Source organism: Palaemon carinicauda, chromosome 14 (assembly GCF_036898095.1).
Source record: "Palaemon carinicauda isolate YSFRI2023 chromosome 14, ASM3689809v2, whole genome shotgun sequence".
NCBI lineage: Eukaryota > Metazoa > Arthropoda > Malacostraca > Decapoda > Palaemonidae > Palaemon > Palaemon carinicauda.
Window position 1 is genome coordinate 6,236,344 of NC_090738.1, and position 12,500 is coordinate 6,248,843.

Sequence of the window (12,500 nt, forward strand, 5' to 3'; positions counted from 1 at the left end):
GAATTCACACGCAACCCTTTGAGGCTGAATGGATATCCTCAAACGTTAAACGATAATAACAATACAAATCTCTTACTTTGGCAGTAGGTTACGCCCTCTAGGATTTAGCCTATGCATCCAACGTTATCACTTCATAATTTAAACTTAGGCTACTGCTTATATATTATATAAGAATACAATACACACACACACACACACACACACATATATATATATATATATATATATATATATATATATATATATATATATATATATATATATATATATATATATATATATATATATGAAGAACACTCGTGTGGATTCAGGCATTTGAGAGAGAGAGAGAGAGAGAGAGAGAGAGAGAGAGAGAGAGAGAGAGAGAGAGAGAGAGAGAGAGAGAGAGAGAGATTTCATGTTTTAGTCAATTTATTGCGCCCATTGGCGTCAGACATTTGAGTACACTGTAACAGTAATATTTTTCCATCCTTACAGTAATAAAGTAAATAATACAAAATAAAGTATAGACAGACATTTAAGTACATAGAGAGAGAGAGAGAGAGAGAGAGAGAGAGAGAGAGAGAGAGAGAGAGAGAGAGAGGAGAGAGAGAGAGAGAGAGAGAGAGCAATCTCTCATTACATAGAGAGTTTAGACATTTTAAGTGCTCTAGTCCCTATGAAACTTCAATTTGCATAATCATTTTAAAATCTGCCCAAGAATCATCTAAAATCCCACTTAGTCTTCTTCAGACATGGCTTCTACTGTTTTTTTATAACCCAGCTGATTGAACCACCTGTTCCACGATCTTCTTTCACTGGTGAATATGCTACTGGGACCACTGATCTGATTTAGATATGAGGTTATGTTATCGTTAGTTTATTTATACTGTTTTGAAATGCCTCAAAGCACCAAGTCCATAATATAAAGTGCTCTTCTTGGCGCACCCTATAAAGGTAGGATAAAAAGCTATTCATTATTTAGCTTTACATCGCTCATCGTTGCCAAATCTCAGAACAACGTTGCACTGTAAGAAAAACAATGTTTCGTTGTTATCGCTACAGGATTGTTGCGAGTTTTTCATATATGCATCGCTTATCCGTTAAAGATTGGTCTAGTAACATTTTTTTCCAGTAGGCAAGATCTCGAATTTCATTTTTTTTTTATCAATTCTTCTTCTTCGACTAAAGCTTTTTCCTCTATGCAGGGTCGCTATTTCTTAAAAGACGTTTCAAATTTGCATGTTCTTTTTTATTTTATTTTTTGGCTTATTCAAGGCCTATAAAATTTCTCACTTATTTGTGGTGTTTTTTTTTCAGAAGAAAAGAAAAAAATAATGTGTCGTAACTATCATTTATTATCACCTAATCGATCTAACATTTGAGGTTTAGTTCTCTTATTCAAGGGTATTTTCAAGCAGTATTACTCATCTGTTTGATTTATTTGTCCCGAAATATACTGTATATATATATATATATATATATATATATATATATATATATATATATATATATATATATATATATATATATATATATATATATATATATATATAGTATATGTGTGTGTGCGTGTGTGTGTGTATGTGTGTGTGTGTGCACGAGAGTATGCTGAAAAGTTCCTGGCTTTAAAAGTATCGTGAAAGGGTAGAGCTGTTACTTTTATAGGGGAGGTAGAACAACTACTTAGAAGATAAACAAGAAAAATGTATATATCTCTCTCTCTCTCTCTCTCTCTCTCTCTCTCTCTCTCTCTCTCTCTCTCTCTCTCTCTCTCTCTCTCCACACAGCTTGACTTCGTTGTAGGAAACTTGTGGGTCGAACTGTTTTTGCAGGACAATGCACCAGCACACAGTACATGAAACTGCAAAGAAAATACACATCTCTTGCTTCGAATTGTTAGACCACCCGCCTTACACCCCAGGCCTGACCCCCCCCCCCCCCCACCCACCGACTATCACCTCTTTCCACAGCTAAAGAAACATTTCAAGGAAACGAAATTTCACTCCGGTTCGGAAGTGATGCATTGTCCTGCAAAAAGAGCTTAGCCCATAAGTTTCCTACAACGGAGAGAGAGAGAGAGAGAGAGAGAGAGAGAGAGAGAGAGAGAGAGAGAGAGAGAGAGAGAGAGAGAGAGATGCTTTTTGCCTATTTTCTAAATTGTTGTACTACCTCCCCTGTAATAATAACAGCTCTACCCTCTCACGATATCCTTAAAGCCAGGAACTTTTCAGGACCCCCTCGTTTATATCTATCTATCTATCTATCTATCTATCTATCTATCTATATATATATATATATATATATATATATATATATATATATATATATATATATACATGTGCGCATGTGTGTGAGGGGATAGATGTGGAATTCCTAAAGATTTTCATCCTATCAAACAAGAATCCTTTCTTAAAACGAAACATTTTAATACAAATTCGCCTCAGTACTGAATCAGGTTTTTGAGATGATACCGTGATGTGCAAAACACTCATTGTTTCTGTATAAACCTCAAGAAACCTTTTACATTCTCTCTCTCTCTCTCTCTCTCTCTCTCTCTCTCTCTCTCTCTCTCTCTCTCTCTCTCTCTCTCTCTCTCTCTCTCTCTCTCTCTCTCTCTCTCTCTCTCTCTCTCAAATGTATTTGAGAACTCTTACTTAACTATCACCAAACGTGTCACTCTAGGAAACATGGTAAAGGAGTTAAAATCTATGTTTATAGCAAAATATTTTCCTAAAGTGATATTCCGATAGAGATTTTTTAGGAAATTGAAAGACAGACGTTCGATTGAAAATAATTGATTATTCCGTTAATACTTGGTAGAAAATGAAATACACAAGGAAAGGTGAATTTGGTAATACCTCCTACACTGTTGAATCTAGAGAGACGTGAGAAAGAACTCGATCATGCCTGATGCATCTAAGATATAATTTCACGTAACAATTTCCTATGATAGTACTAATGGTTACCTCGAAAGTCAGGTATACTACAATATAAAGTGGGGAGAAAACGAAGATTTGTAGATCGTCTCTTCTCTGACATATGGTTTAGGATAAGATTGCTTAGTTCATTTTGTCCTGGAACAGCTGGAATTTGTCTTGAAATATTTCGAACGCTCTGTACACCTTCTCGGCCACTTCGTACAGATCGACACTATTCTCCGGAACGTCTGAGCGCCCTTCTGAGGTCACAGTGATTGTGCGGGAAAGTTTTCCTGTGATAAAGTCGTATGTGAAGATTCCTGTGAATATCAAGGCCACGGCAAGTAGCGTGGTCTGGATGGTCTGTCCCAAATGCTGTAAAATCTGTAAGTAAGGTAAGGAGAACATGAGATATTGGCCTGGGTGTAATTTTAACATTGGTAGGATAATATTTCAAACAACTGTGTAGGTTTATGTAGTCCAACAAAAATACATAAAAATACAAAAGCAATTCATAATTTGGACATAAGTGCTTTAAATGCATAGGTAATGAAACAGAATGGAACCAATTATTATTAAATGATGAGAGATTAACCAGCCCAATGAGTCAAGCTCGACTCCTTTAGATTCGGCCCAATAAGATTAGGGACGTAAAATACTTATTTTAAAGCTAATGATAAAATATAAAATAAACATATAGAAAATATAGGATTAAAATTAATTCTTATATAAAAGTCTGTGATAAGTGGAAATTCAAATCTTGTTTATAAAACTTATGCATCTCAAAAAAAAGTTAAAACCTTAAAAACAAAAATTTCAGTCCGATAAAATGTCCAAAAAAAAACTTTTTCTGCCACAACAAAAATACCACTCTCATATTCTTCACACTTTCTGAAAAATGTTGCATGGTTAAGTGTCACGCTCACTGCATCTGGGAACTACTCCATAAGGTGTGCACATTTATAATCTTTGAGCCAATAATATTTAGTATGACCTATACGTAACTTTGATAAAGTTACGCCAGTCATTCTTTCTCTTTGATGTCAAGATTCCCATAGAGAAACAATTGGCTTTAGTAATTAACAACTGCAAAGAGGGAAATTATATTTGTGGACTTTTAAGAAAATACACATCTCTCGCTTCGAATTATTAGACCACCCGCTTTACACCCCAGGCCTGAGAGAGAGAGAGAGAGTGAGAGGAGAGAGAGAGAGAGAGAGAGAGAGAGAGAGAGAGAGAGAGAGAGAGAGAGAGAGAGAGAGAATGATATTATGCAAAACTCACTTGCGATCCAATGCTTTCGGTAACACTTAAGACATCGAAGAATCTTGGCGTTAACCTTGTGCAAGGCTTCTCTGCCTGCTGCTTACTGTGCAGCATCTGCTGCTGAGCAAAGCGCATCTCTTCTTTATCGTACTGTTGTTGTTGCTGCTGCTGCTGCTGAAACAGCAGCTGATCATTGTTTGGCTGCTGGTAATAAGTTTGATGTGGCTGTTCGTACAGCTGCCGGACCTGATCCCATTCCACGGTGCTATCATTACGCTCCTTTTGCTTTACAGACGAGTTTTGGGACACCTCTTTCTGGTTGAGGTACTGGTCCGAGCTTGACCTGGTGCCGGCAGAGGCTGTGCAGATGCTTAGTGCAAGGATAACGATGGAGATCTTCATCTGTAAAAGAAGAAAAATATGATCCTTATAATAATATAACAGTATGGGTCCCTAGAGATTGAAAACAAAAATAAGCAGGGTAAGGAAGAGAATGAATGAATGATTTGAAGTTGTCTGGCATCCCGATATCGAAGGTCATTGACGCCGAGAAGGAAGAGAAGACGATGGATTGACGAGATAAGGAAATTTGCGGGTATAGACTGGCATAGGAAGACCATAAGTTGTTCTGCAGCGGGGTTATAGTAACAGCTGGTGATGAAAGAACAACACCAATGGTGATGATATACTTAATGATAATAATTTTAATGTAAATTAATTATTTCCATATGATCGTCAGTCATTACTCACTCGTGCCTATATTTACACCCACTTTCCGACTATGAATATTAGTGCTGAATAATATTAGTGACAACGCATATTCAGTGGATACTGTATATGCTATAATCATTGTGCCATAGTATATTTAAGTATTTCTCTCGTCACTGAAACCTGTGATTGCACCATTAGTCTAGCTACATAAAGTTAGAACTTTCGAACTAAGAATAGTTGCTCTAAGCCTCTAACCCTAAGTGCCTCTTCGTAGAGAACCTATAACATAATGCTCGCCATCGTTCCCTAGTCGCTACAGGGACTCTACACCGGCACAAACTATCCGAACTCTACAGTATTCTTACTCTGAGATTGTAAGTCACCTTGGATACACGCAGGACTAGAACATAAATTATGATGTTTTGTCACATGTAACCGGATCTTTGACTCCATTTGTTTGATATACTGTCTTATAATAGCTAAATTTCAAATCAAGAAAGGACTGATATTTTAAGTAATAGCGCAGGAAAAAATCCCATTGAAAAACTAATAACGATATTAGTGATACCACTTTAACACGAGTGGCATTATTCACCCTCGTGACTTAGAACTTATTAAATGAGCTATAACAAATAACTTTCAATAACTCATGAGATGAGAAAGTAACACGAATTTTGTTAGAAAATCACCGCTGGTTTAATCGTATTCGAATGATTGGGTGAAATTCTTTAATATCAATTAAACAGTAACTATGGAAATTACCCGTTACTACGACGGTACAATAAGAACTGTTACATTATCATTGACTACAAAATTTCTGGCTCTACGAATATAGGCTTCTTACAAATTCTACGATACAAGACATTTAGAAATGCAACATTTCTAAATACCACCAAAGAATTTGAATTATACTTACTTTACTTGCTCGATTTTTGTTCCTTGTACGCCGTTGTGACTTGTTCGCAAATAAACGATTCGTGACTCTGGACGACCAGCAGCAGTGGCATATAGCTTCCCACTTTCGGGTAGCCTTTGATCATAGGCTCCTCCTATTGACGAATGGGCGACCAATCAACGCCCCGGACCTAGAATGACCTGGGGTCTCACCTTACCAGGAATGTTTGCCTTTATTTGCTTTTAATGGACATTTCGTTTCGGTGGGAAAGAATAACAAATAGGCGTTTTTGAAACTTGAGATTTTAATTATCAATCTCTCTCTCTCTCTCTCTCTCTCTCTCTCTCTCTCTCTCTCTCTCTCTCTCTCTCTCTCTCTCTCTCTCAGGTACATTTATGTAATATGATTCAAAATATAAATCACTTAGGAATAATCGATCATAACCTGTTTGTAATAATTTGCATGCGGCTAAGTCTATCCAAAATAAAACGAAATTCCATGTCTCAAAAACTTTCGTTTACTTTCAGGGGTATATAATCCACCGTACACCGTTTACAGATATGCCTTTCTCAAACAGCGTCGTTAACGGATGTAGGCAAATCTAAAAAGACAAAAAGGTAAGCGGATTTGCCTTAGGGACACACTATAATTGTCCTGGTATCAGATGTCAAGAAGCGACAAACAAACTTACTTTCCATTTAGGCCATCCCAAGGTCTATATAGTAAGTAGGCCTACTCTATATACCTTGGGCCATCCAACTTCCAGGAATTGGACTACTGTATGTCAAGCAGGTCACGTAGAAAAAAATGGCTATCTGATCTACTTTTCATATATATATATATATATATATATATAATATATATATATATATATATATATATATATATAACTATTACTTGTTAAGCTACAACCTTAGTTGGAAAAGCAGGATGCTCTAAGCCCAGGGGCTCCAACAGGAAAAATAGTCCAGTGAGGAAAGGAAACAAAGAAAAGAAAATATTCTAAGAACAGTAACAACATTAGAATAAATATTCCCTATATAAGCTATAAAAAACTTTAACAAAACAACAGAAGAGAAATTAGATAGAATAGTGTCCCCGAGTGTACCCTCAAGAAAGAGAACTCTAACCCATGAGTCAGTGGAAGACCATGGTACAGAGGCTATGGCACTACCCAAGATTAGAGAACAATGGTTTGATTTTGGAGTGTCCTCCTAGGAGAGCTGCTTACCGTAGCGAAAGAGGCTCTTTTACCCTTACAAGGGGAAAGTAGCAACAGAACAATGACAGTGCAGTAGTTAACCCCTTGGCTGAAGAAGAATTGTTTGGTGATCTCAGTGTTGTCAGTTGTATGAGGACATAGAAGAATCTGTAAAGAACAGGCCAGACTATTAAATGTATGGGTAGGCAAAGTGAAAGTGAATAGTAACCAGAGAGAAGAATCCAATGTAATATTGTCTGGCCAGTCAAGGGACCCCATAACTCTCTAGTGGTAGTATCTCTATGAGTGGCTGGTACCCTGGCCTACCTACTATGTGTGTGTGTGTGTGTGTGTGTGTGTGTGTGTGTGTGTGTGTGTGTGTTTAACATTAATTGGGAGTTGGTTACAGGGAAATAAAACAAATGTATGTAACATACTGCTTTTTATTCAACTATGCTATTTGGCTTAGGATAATAATAATAATAATAATAATAATAATAATAATAATAATAATAATAATAATAATAATAATAATTGTTATTATTATTATTATTATTATTATTATTATTATTATTATTATTATTATTATTATTATTATTATTATTATTATTATAAGCCGAATAGCATAGTTGAAGAAAATAATAAGGTAAAGTAAGGTAAAGTAAGGTGTAATCATCTTGCATGTTTGTCATAATAGAGTTGAAAGCAGAATGCTTATAAAGATTATAACTTAGTTTTATCAAAGATGCATCGAGTCAAAAGCCATTATGGTTGTTTACGCGAAGGAAAGCTAATCCCGAAAGGACCGTGGTTCCAGTGCCACCCGCTGTCTGTTAAACGCGCAGATGAGGCCCCCCCCCCCACCTCCCACCCCCACCATCAGAATCCATGATGGGCTCCTCCTGGGTCATGCCATCCCCGGTACCCAAGCCATATGCCCTCCCTTCCTTCGCCATTTTTCGTCTTATTCTCAAACCAAAAATAACGAAATGGGTGAAAAGAGATGGTAACGTTGGAAGCTCACATCTCGTTCTTCCGTCTCTGAAGGTGGGAGGGAATCGTGATTCGCAGCTGGTTCCATCAATAGTTTCTATTTCGGTTACTTGTGTATCGTTTTGTGAGTGTATGTTTTAGAATTTACGAGGAGACCTTAATTGAATGAAAATTAAGATAAATTACAGGAAATCTAACGTAGAGCCAACGGCGTTGCACTGTAGGCCTGCATTGTATTAATTTAAAATTTGAGTCAAATTTGTATGCGATTAAATATCATTTAAGAACACATATGTCATGTAAGTATAGTGGTAGTTCAGAAATTGTCATCATAATAAGAAAAATCTTCTTTTGGATATTATTTTGGTGTTGTTCAAAGAAAAAAATGAAATACCTTAGCCTAAGGAATTAAGAGAGAGAGAGAGAGAGAGAGAGAGAGAGAGAGAGAGAGAGAGAGAGAGAGAGAGAGAGAGAGAGAGAGAGAGAGAGAGAGATCAAATTACGTCTAGAAATCTTTATCTGTTATTTTTACATTTATTACAATAATTGAAATTTATATTTTGTTAGTATATGCAAAATACCATTAACATGGTCTTACTAAATACACAGAAATTATGTTAAAATTAGTAATATTTAACCGTTTTTTCTCCAGCTTCTGCAAACATGGCCTACGTACGCTCAAGAGTGGTGTTAGGTATCATGATATCGTCAATAATCGTACATATTTGTGGCGGAGATTCTGTTGAGTTACAGGTGTGTTGGATTGTCCATGCAGTATTTATTATTATTATTATTATTATTATTATTATTATTATTATTATTATTATTATTATTATTATTATTATTATTATTATTATTATTATTAAAGTTTGAGTGAAGATAATGGCTGCTTCAGTGACGTTAATTTTATAAGAAATCTTTTATAAAATTAACGCCAATGAGGGAGCATTATATCCAACCAAACTTTAGTAAAAGAAGGTCCCAACCGAATTTATTATTATTATTATTATTATTATTATTATTATTATTATTATTATTATTATTATTATTATTATTATCTATATATACTTTGTATATATAGATAATAATAACTTGTATGTTGATGGAGTGGTGAGAGAGGTGAATGCTTGAGTGCTTGGACGAGGATTAAAACTGGTAGACGAGAATAATCATGAATGGGAGGTAAATCAGTTGTTGTTTGCGGATGATACTGTACTGGTAGCAGACACAGAAGAGAAGCTTGACCGACTAGTGACAGAATTTGGAAGGGTGTGTGAGAGAAGGAAGTTGAGAGTTAATGTGGGTAAGAGTAAGGTTATGAGATGTACGAGAAGGGAAGGTGGTGCAAGGTTGAATGTCATGTTGAATGGAGAGTTACTTGAGGAGGTGGATCAATTTAAGTACTTGGGGTCTGTTGTTGCAGCAAATGGTGGAGTGGAAGCAGATGTACGTCAGAGAGTCAATGAAGGTTGCAAAGTGTTGGGGGCAGTTAAGGGAGTAGTAAAAAATAGAGGGTTGGGCATGAATGTAAAGAGAGTTCTATATGAGAAAGTGATTGTACCAACTGTGATGTATGGATCGGAGTTGTGGGGAATGAAAGTGATGGAGAGACAGAAATTGAATGTGTTTGAGATGAAGTGTCTGAGGAGTATGGCTGGTGTATCTCGAGTAGATAGGGTCAGGAACGAGGTGGTGAGGGTGAGAACGGGTGTAAGAAATGAGTTAGCGGCTAGAGTGGATATGAATGTGTTGAGGTGGTTTGGCCATGTTGAGAAAATGGAGAATGGCTGTCTGCTAAAGAAGGTGATGAATGCAAGAGTTGATGGGAGAAGTACAAGAGGAAGGCCAAGGTTTGGGTGGATGGATGGTGTGAAGAAAGCTCTGGGTGATAGGAGGATAGATGTGAGAGAGGCAAGAGAGCGTGCTAGAAATAGGAATGAATGGCGAGCGATTGTGACGCAGTTCCGGTAGGCCCTGCTGCTTCCTCCGGTGCCTTAGATGACCGCGGAGGTAGCAGCAGTAGGGGACTCAGCAGTATGAAGCTTCATCTGTGGTGGAAATGTGGGAGGTTGGGCTGTGGCACCCTAGCAGTACCAGCTGAACTCGGCTGAGTCCCTGGTTAGGCTGGAGGAACATAGAGAGTAGAGGTCCCCTTTTTTGTTTTGTTTTTTGTTGATGTCGGCTACCCCCCAAAATTGGGGGAAGTGCCTTTGGTATATGGATGGATATATACTTTGTATAATTTACATATAAGGGATTTATATGCATTCATATCAAAAGAACGTGGCCAGTAAAGATTATCAATTACAACCAATAACCTTAAATGAGGTAAAAACAGATTTCTACATGTCGAAGTCATTTAATTTGTCTTTAAAGGATTTTAAAGAGGGTTTGTTTTTCAGTAGCCATCGACCGAGGAAGTTCGTGCAAACCCATTTTACCTAAAGAATGAACATCTTAGAGGACGCCCGCTGTTCTTCACTCTTCCCCACCAGGATTTGGTTAGCATAGTTGCTTGTAATTAGTAATGACCAATGTTTGGATTTGCAGATATCTATTGATACATTATTGGGTTTCTAACTTTTAGCTCATGGGTCTAATTTAATTTTGTATCATATAAATACATATATATCTTTAAATTAAAGCTTATAATTCTTCCATGCTTTAAACAGGATAGACAAGATTTCGTCCTGTCGAACCGGCTTCGTCGAAGCGGAAAAGCTCAAGAAGAAAATATCGGACGGAACAACGAGAACAAAATGGTTAAAGGAGGCACATTACTGCGCCCTGAAAATCGTTCACTACCCACTGGTGTAACAAAAAATACAACATTCGTTCATCCTGTCAGAAGGATTATCAATGACAGGTTTATCGGCGACACCATAATTAGACAGCCTAGACCTACGATGAGAAGTCGCGTAACGAATGATCGGACAATTTTGCATTCCCAGGCAATGCAATTGCCCCACTATGCTTTCCAGTATCCTTCATTCAGAGACGACCGGTCACGGCTTAGTCCAAAGACGAATTCTTTTACGAGGGAAACAAGCCATTCTCAGTATTCAACTCTACCCAAACTTGTATTCAGCAATCCTCAATACTGGCGTTATTTAGGTACGGACAAACTCTCCCAATACAATGAACATAAAACCCAAACTCATTTTACAGACAGCTTTCACCGAAGAAGTCCCAGAATATATTCAAGGACTGCCAGCTTAGCTCATCAACACCAGTTACAACCATTTAGTGACGTTAAAGAAGAATACGACCAGAAGCCACCTTCAAAATCAGCTGTTTATGCACCTTCAAGTTATCAACATGTTCAGAGCAGAGAAGGAACTGTCCTTTCTAAGGTAGCCTATACTCTTTATTTCTTTCATCATTCTTTCTAATATTTTAAAAATTTGATTCCATAGTGACAAGAGTAAAAAAAAACAAGGTGCGCTTATAATACTGTAATTGTAATAATCATTTATATATATATATATATATATATATATATATATATATATATATATATACGCATATATATACATATATATATATATATATATATATATATATATATATATATATATATATATATACAACCCTATCTGGGTGGGGATACCTTAACCTGGTGAAAGGGTTTGCGTATCGCCATGATCAGCAAAGCTTTACTAGTCAGGGCGACCCATACTAGGTTGGTTTATTGTGAGCGATCAAACAAAAGTCGCCCACCATCATCAATCCACACTGAGCAACGTGATGATGGAAACTGACCAAATACCAGACGTAAATAAAGAGCCCTTTGTCCTGTAAGTAGACTAGAAACAGCTGCATTTGTTGTTGTTGTTATATATATATATATATATATATATATATATATATATATATATATATATATACTGTATATATGTATGTATGTTTATATATAAATATATATACATATATATATGAATATATATATATATATATATATATATATATATATATATATATATATATATATATGTGTGTGTGTGTGTGTATGTGTGTGTGTGTTTGTGTGTATTAATCTCCTATACATGTTATAGAGAAAGTGTCTGTAGTCCTATCTATCTATCTATCTATCTATCTATCTATATATATATATATATATATATATATATATATATATATGTGTGTGTGTGTGTGTGTATATATGTGTGTGTGTGTGTGTGATGCGTTTGTGTATGTATGTGAATGCGTGTGTGTATACAGTATATATATATATATATATATATATATATATATATATATATATATATATATATATATATATATATATATATATATATATATATATAGGCCTATATATGTGTGTGTGTGTGTGTGTGTGTGTGTGTGTGTGTATGTAAGGGGCGGTCATTAAAGATATCTCCTCACCCATTTCCAACAGACATAGCCAGACAAAACTTCAAAACTTAGGACAGTTATTAGTCTTTCTCTTCATAGGCACCACCCATGGTTATGAATTTTCCCATTGATTTATGCAACTCTGGAGACCTTTTTGTAAAATTTGGTAGGATAAGCC

At 36.1% G+C, this 12,500-nt stretch overlaps 2 protein-coding genes across 2 annotated transcripts in view; one reads left to right on the top strand and one right to left on the bottom strand.

Annotated features, from left to right (window-relative positions):
* Positions 1 to 2,791: 2,791 nt before the first annotated feature.
* Positions 2,792 to 4,568, bottom strand: LOC137653084 (uncharacterized). The gene is made up of 2 exons (XM_068386478.1): positions 4,185 to 4,568; positions 2,792 to 3,284 (listed from the first exon to the last, which is right to left on the bottom strand). Exons 1-2 carry the CDS (start codon positions 4,566 to 4,568, stop codon positions 3,042 to 3,044), a joined length of 627 nt encoding a protein of 208 aa, XP_068242579.1. The 3' UTR covers positions 2,792 to 3,041.
* A 5,732-nt stretch (positions 4,569 to 10,300) lies between these two features.
* LOC137653086 (uncharacterized) overlaps positions 10,301 to 12,500 on the top strand; it is a 10,914-nt gene continuing 8,714 nt past the window's right edge. Inside the window, exons 1-2 of the mRNA XM_068386480.1 lie at positions 10,301 to 10,467; positions 10,639 to 11,319. Coding sequence (XP_068242581.1) covers positions 10,726 to 11,319 — 594 coding nt within the window. The 5' untranslated portion in view covers positions 10,301 to 10,467; positions 10,639 to 10,725. The remainder of the gene's footprint in view (positions 10,468 to 10,638; positions 11,320 to 12,500) is intronic.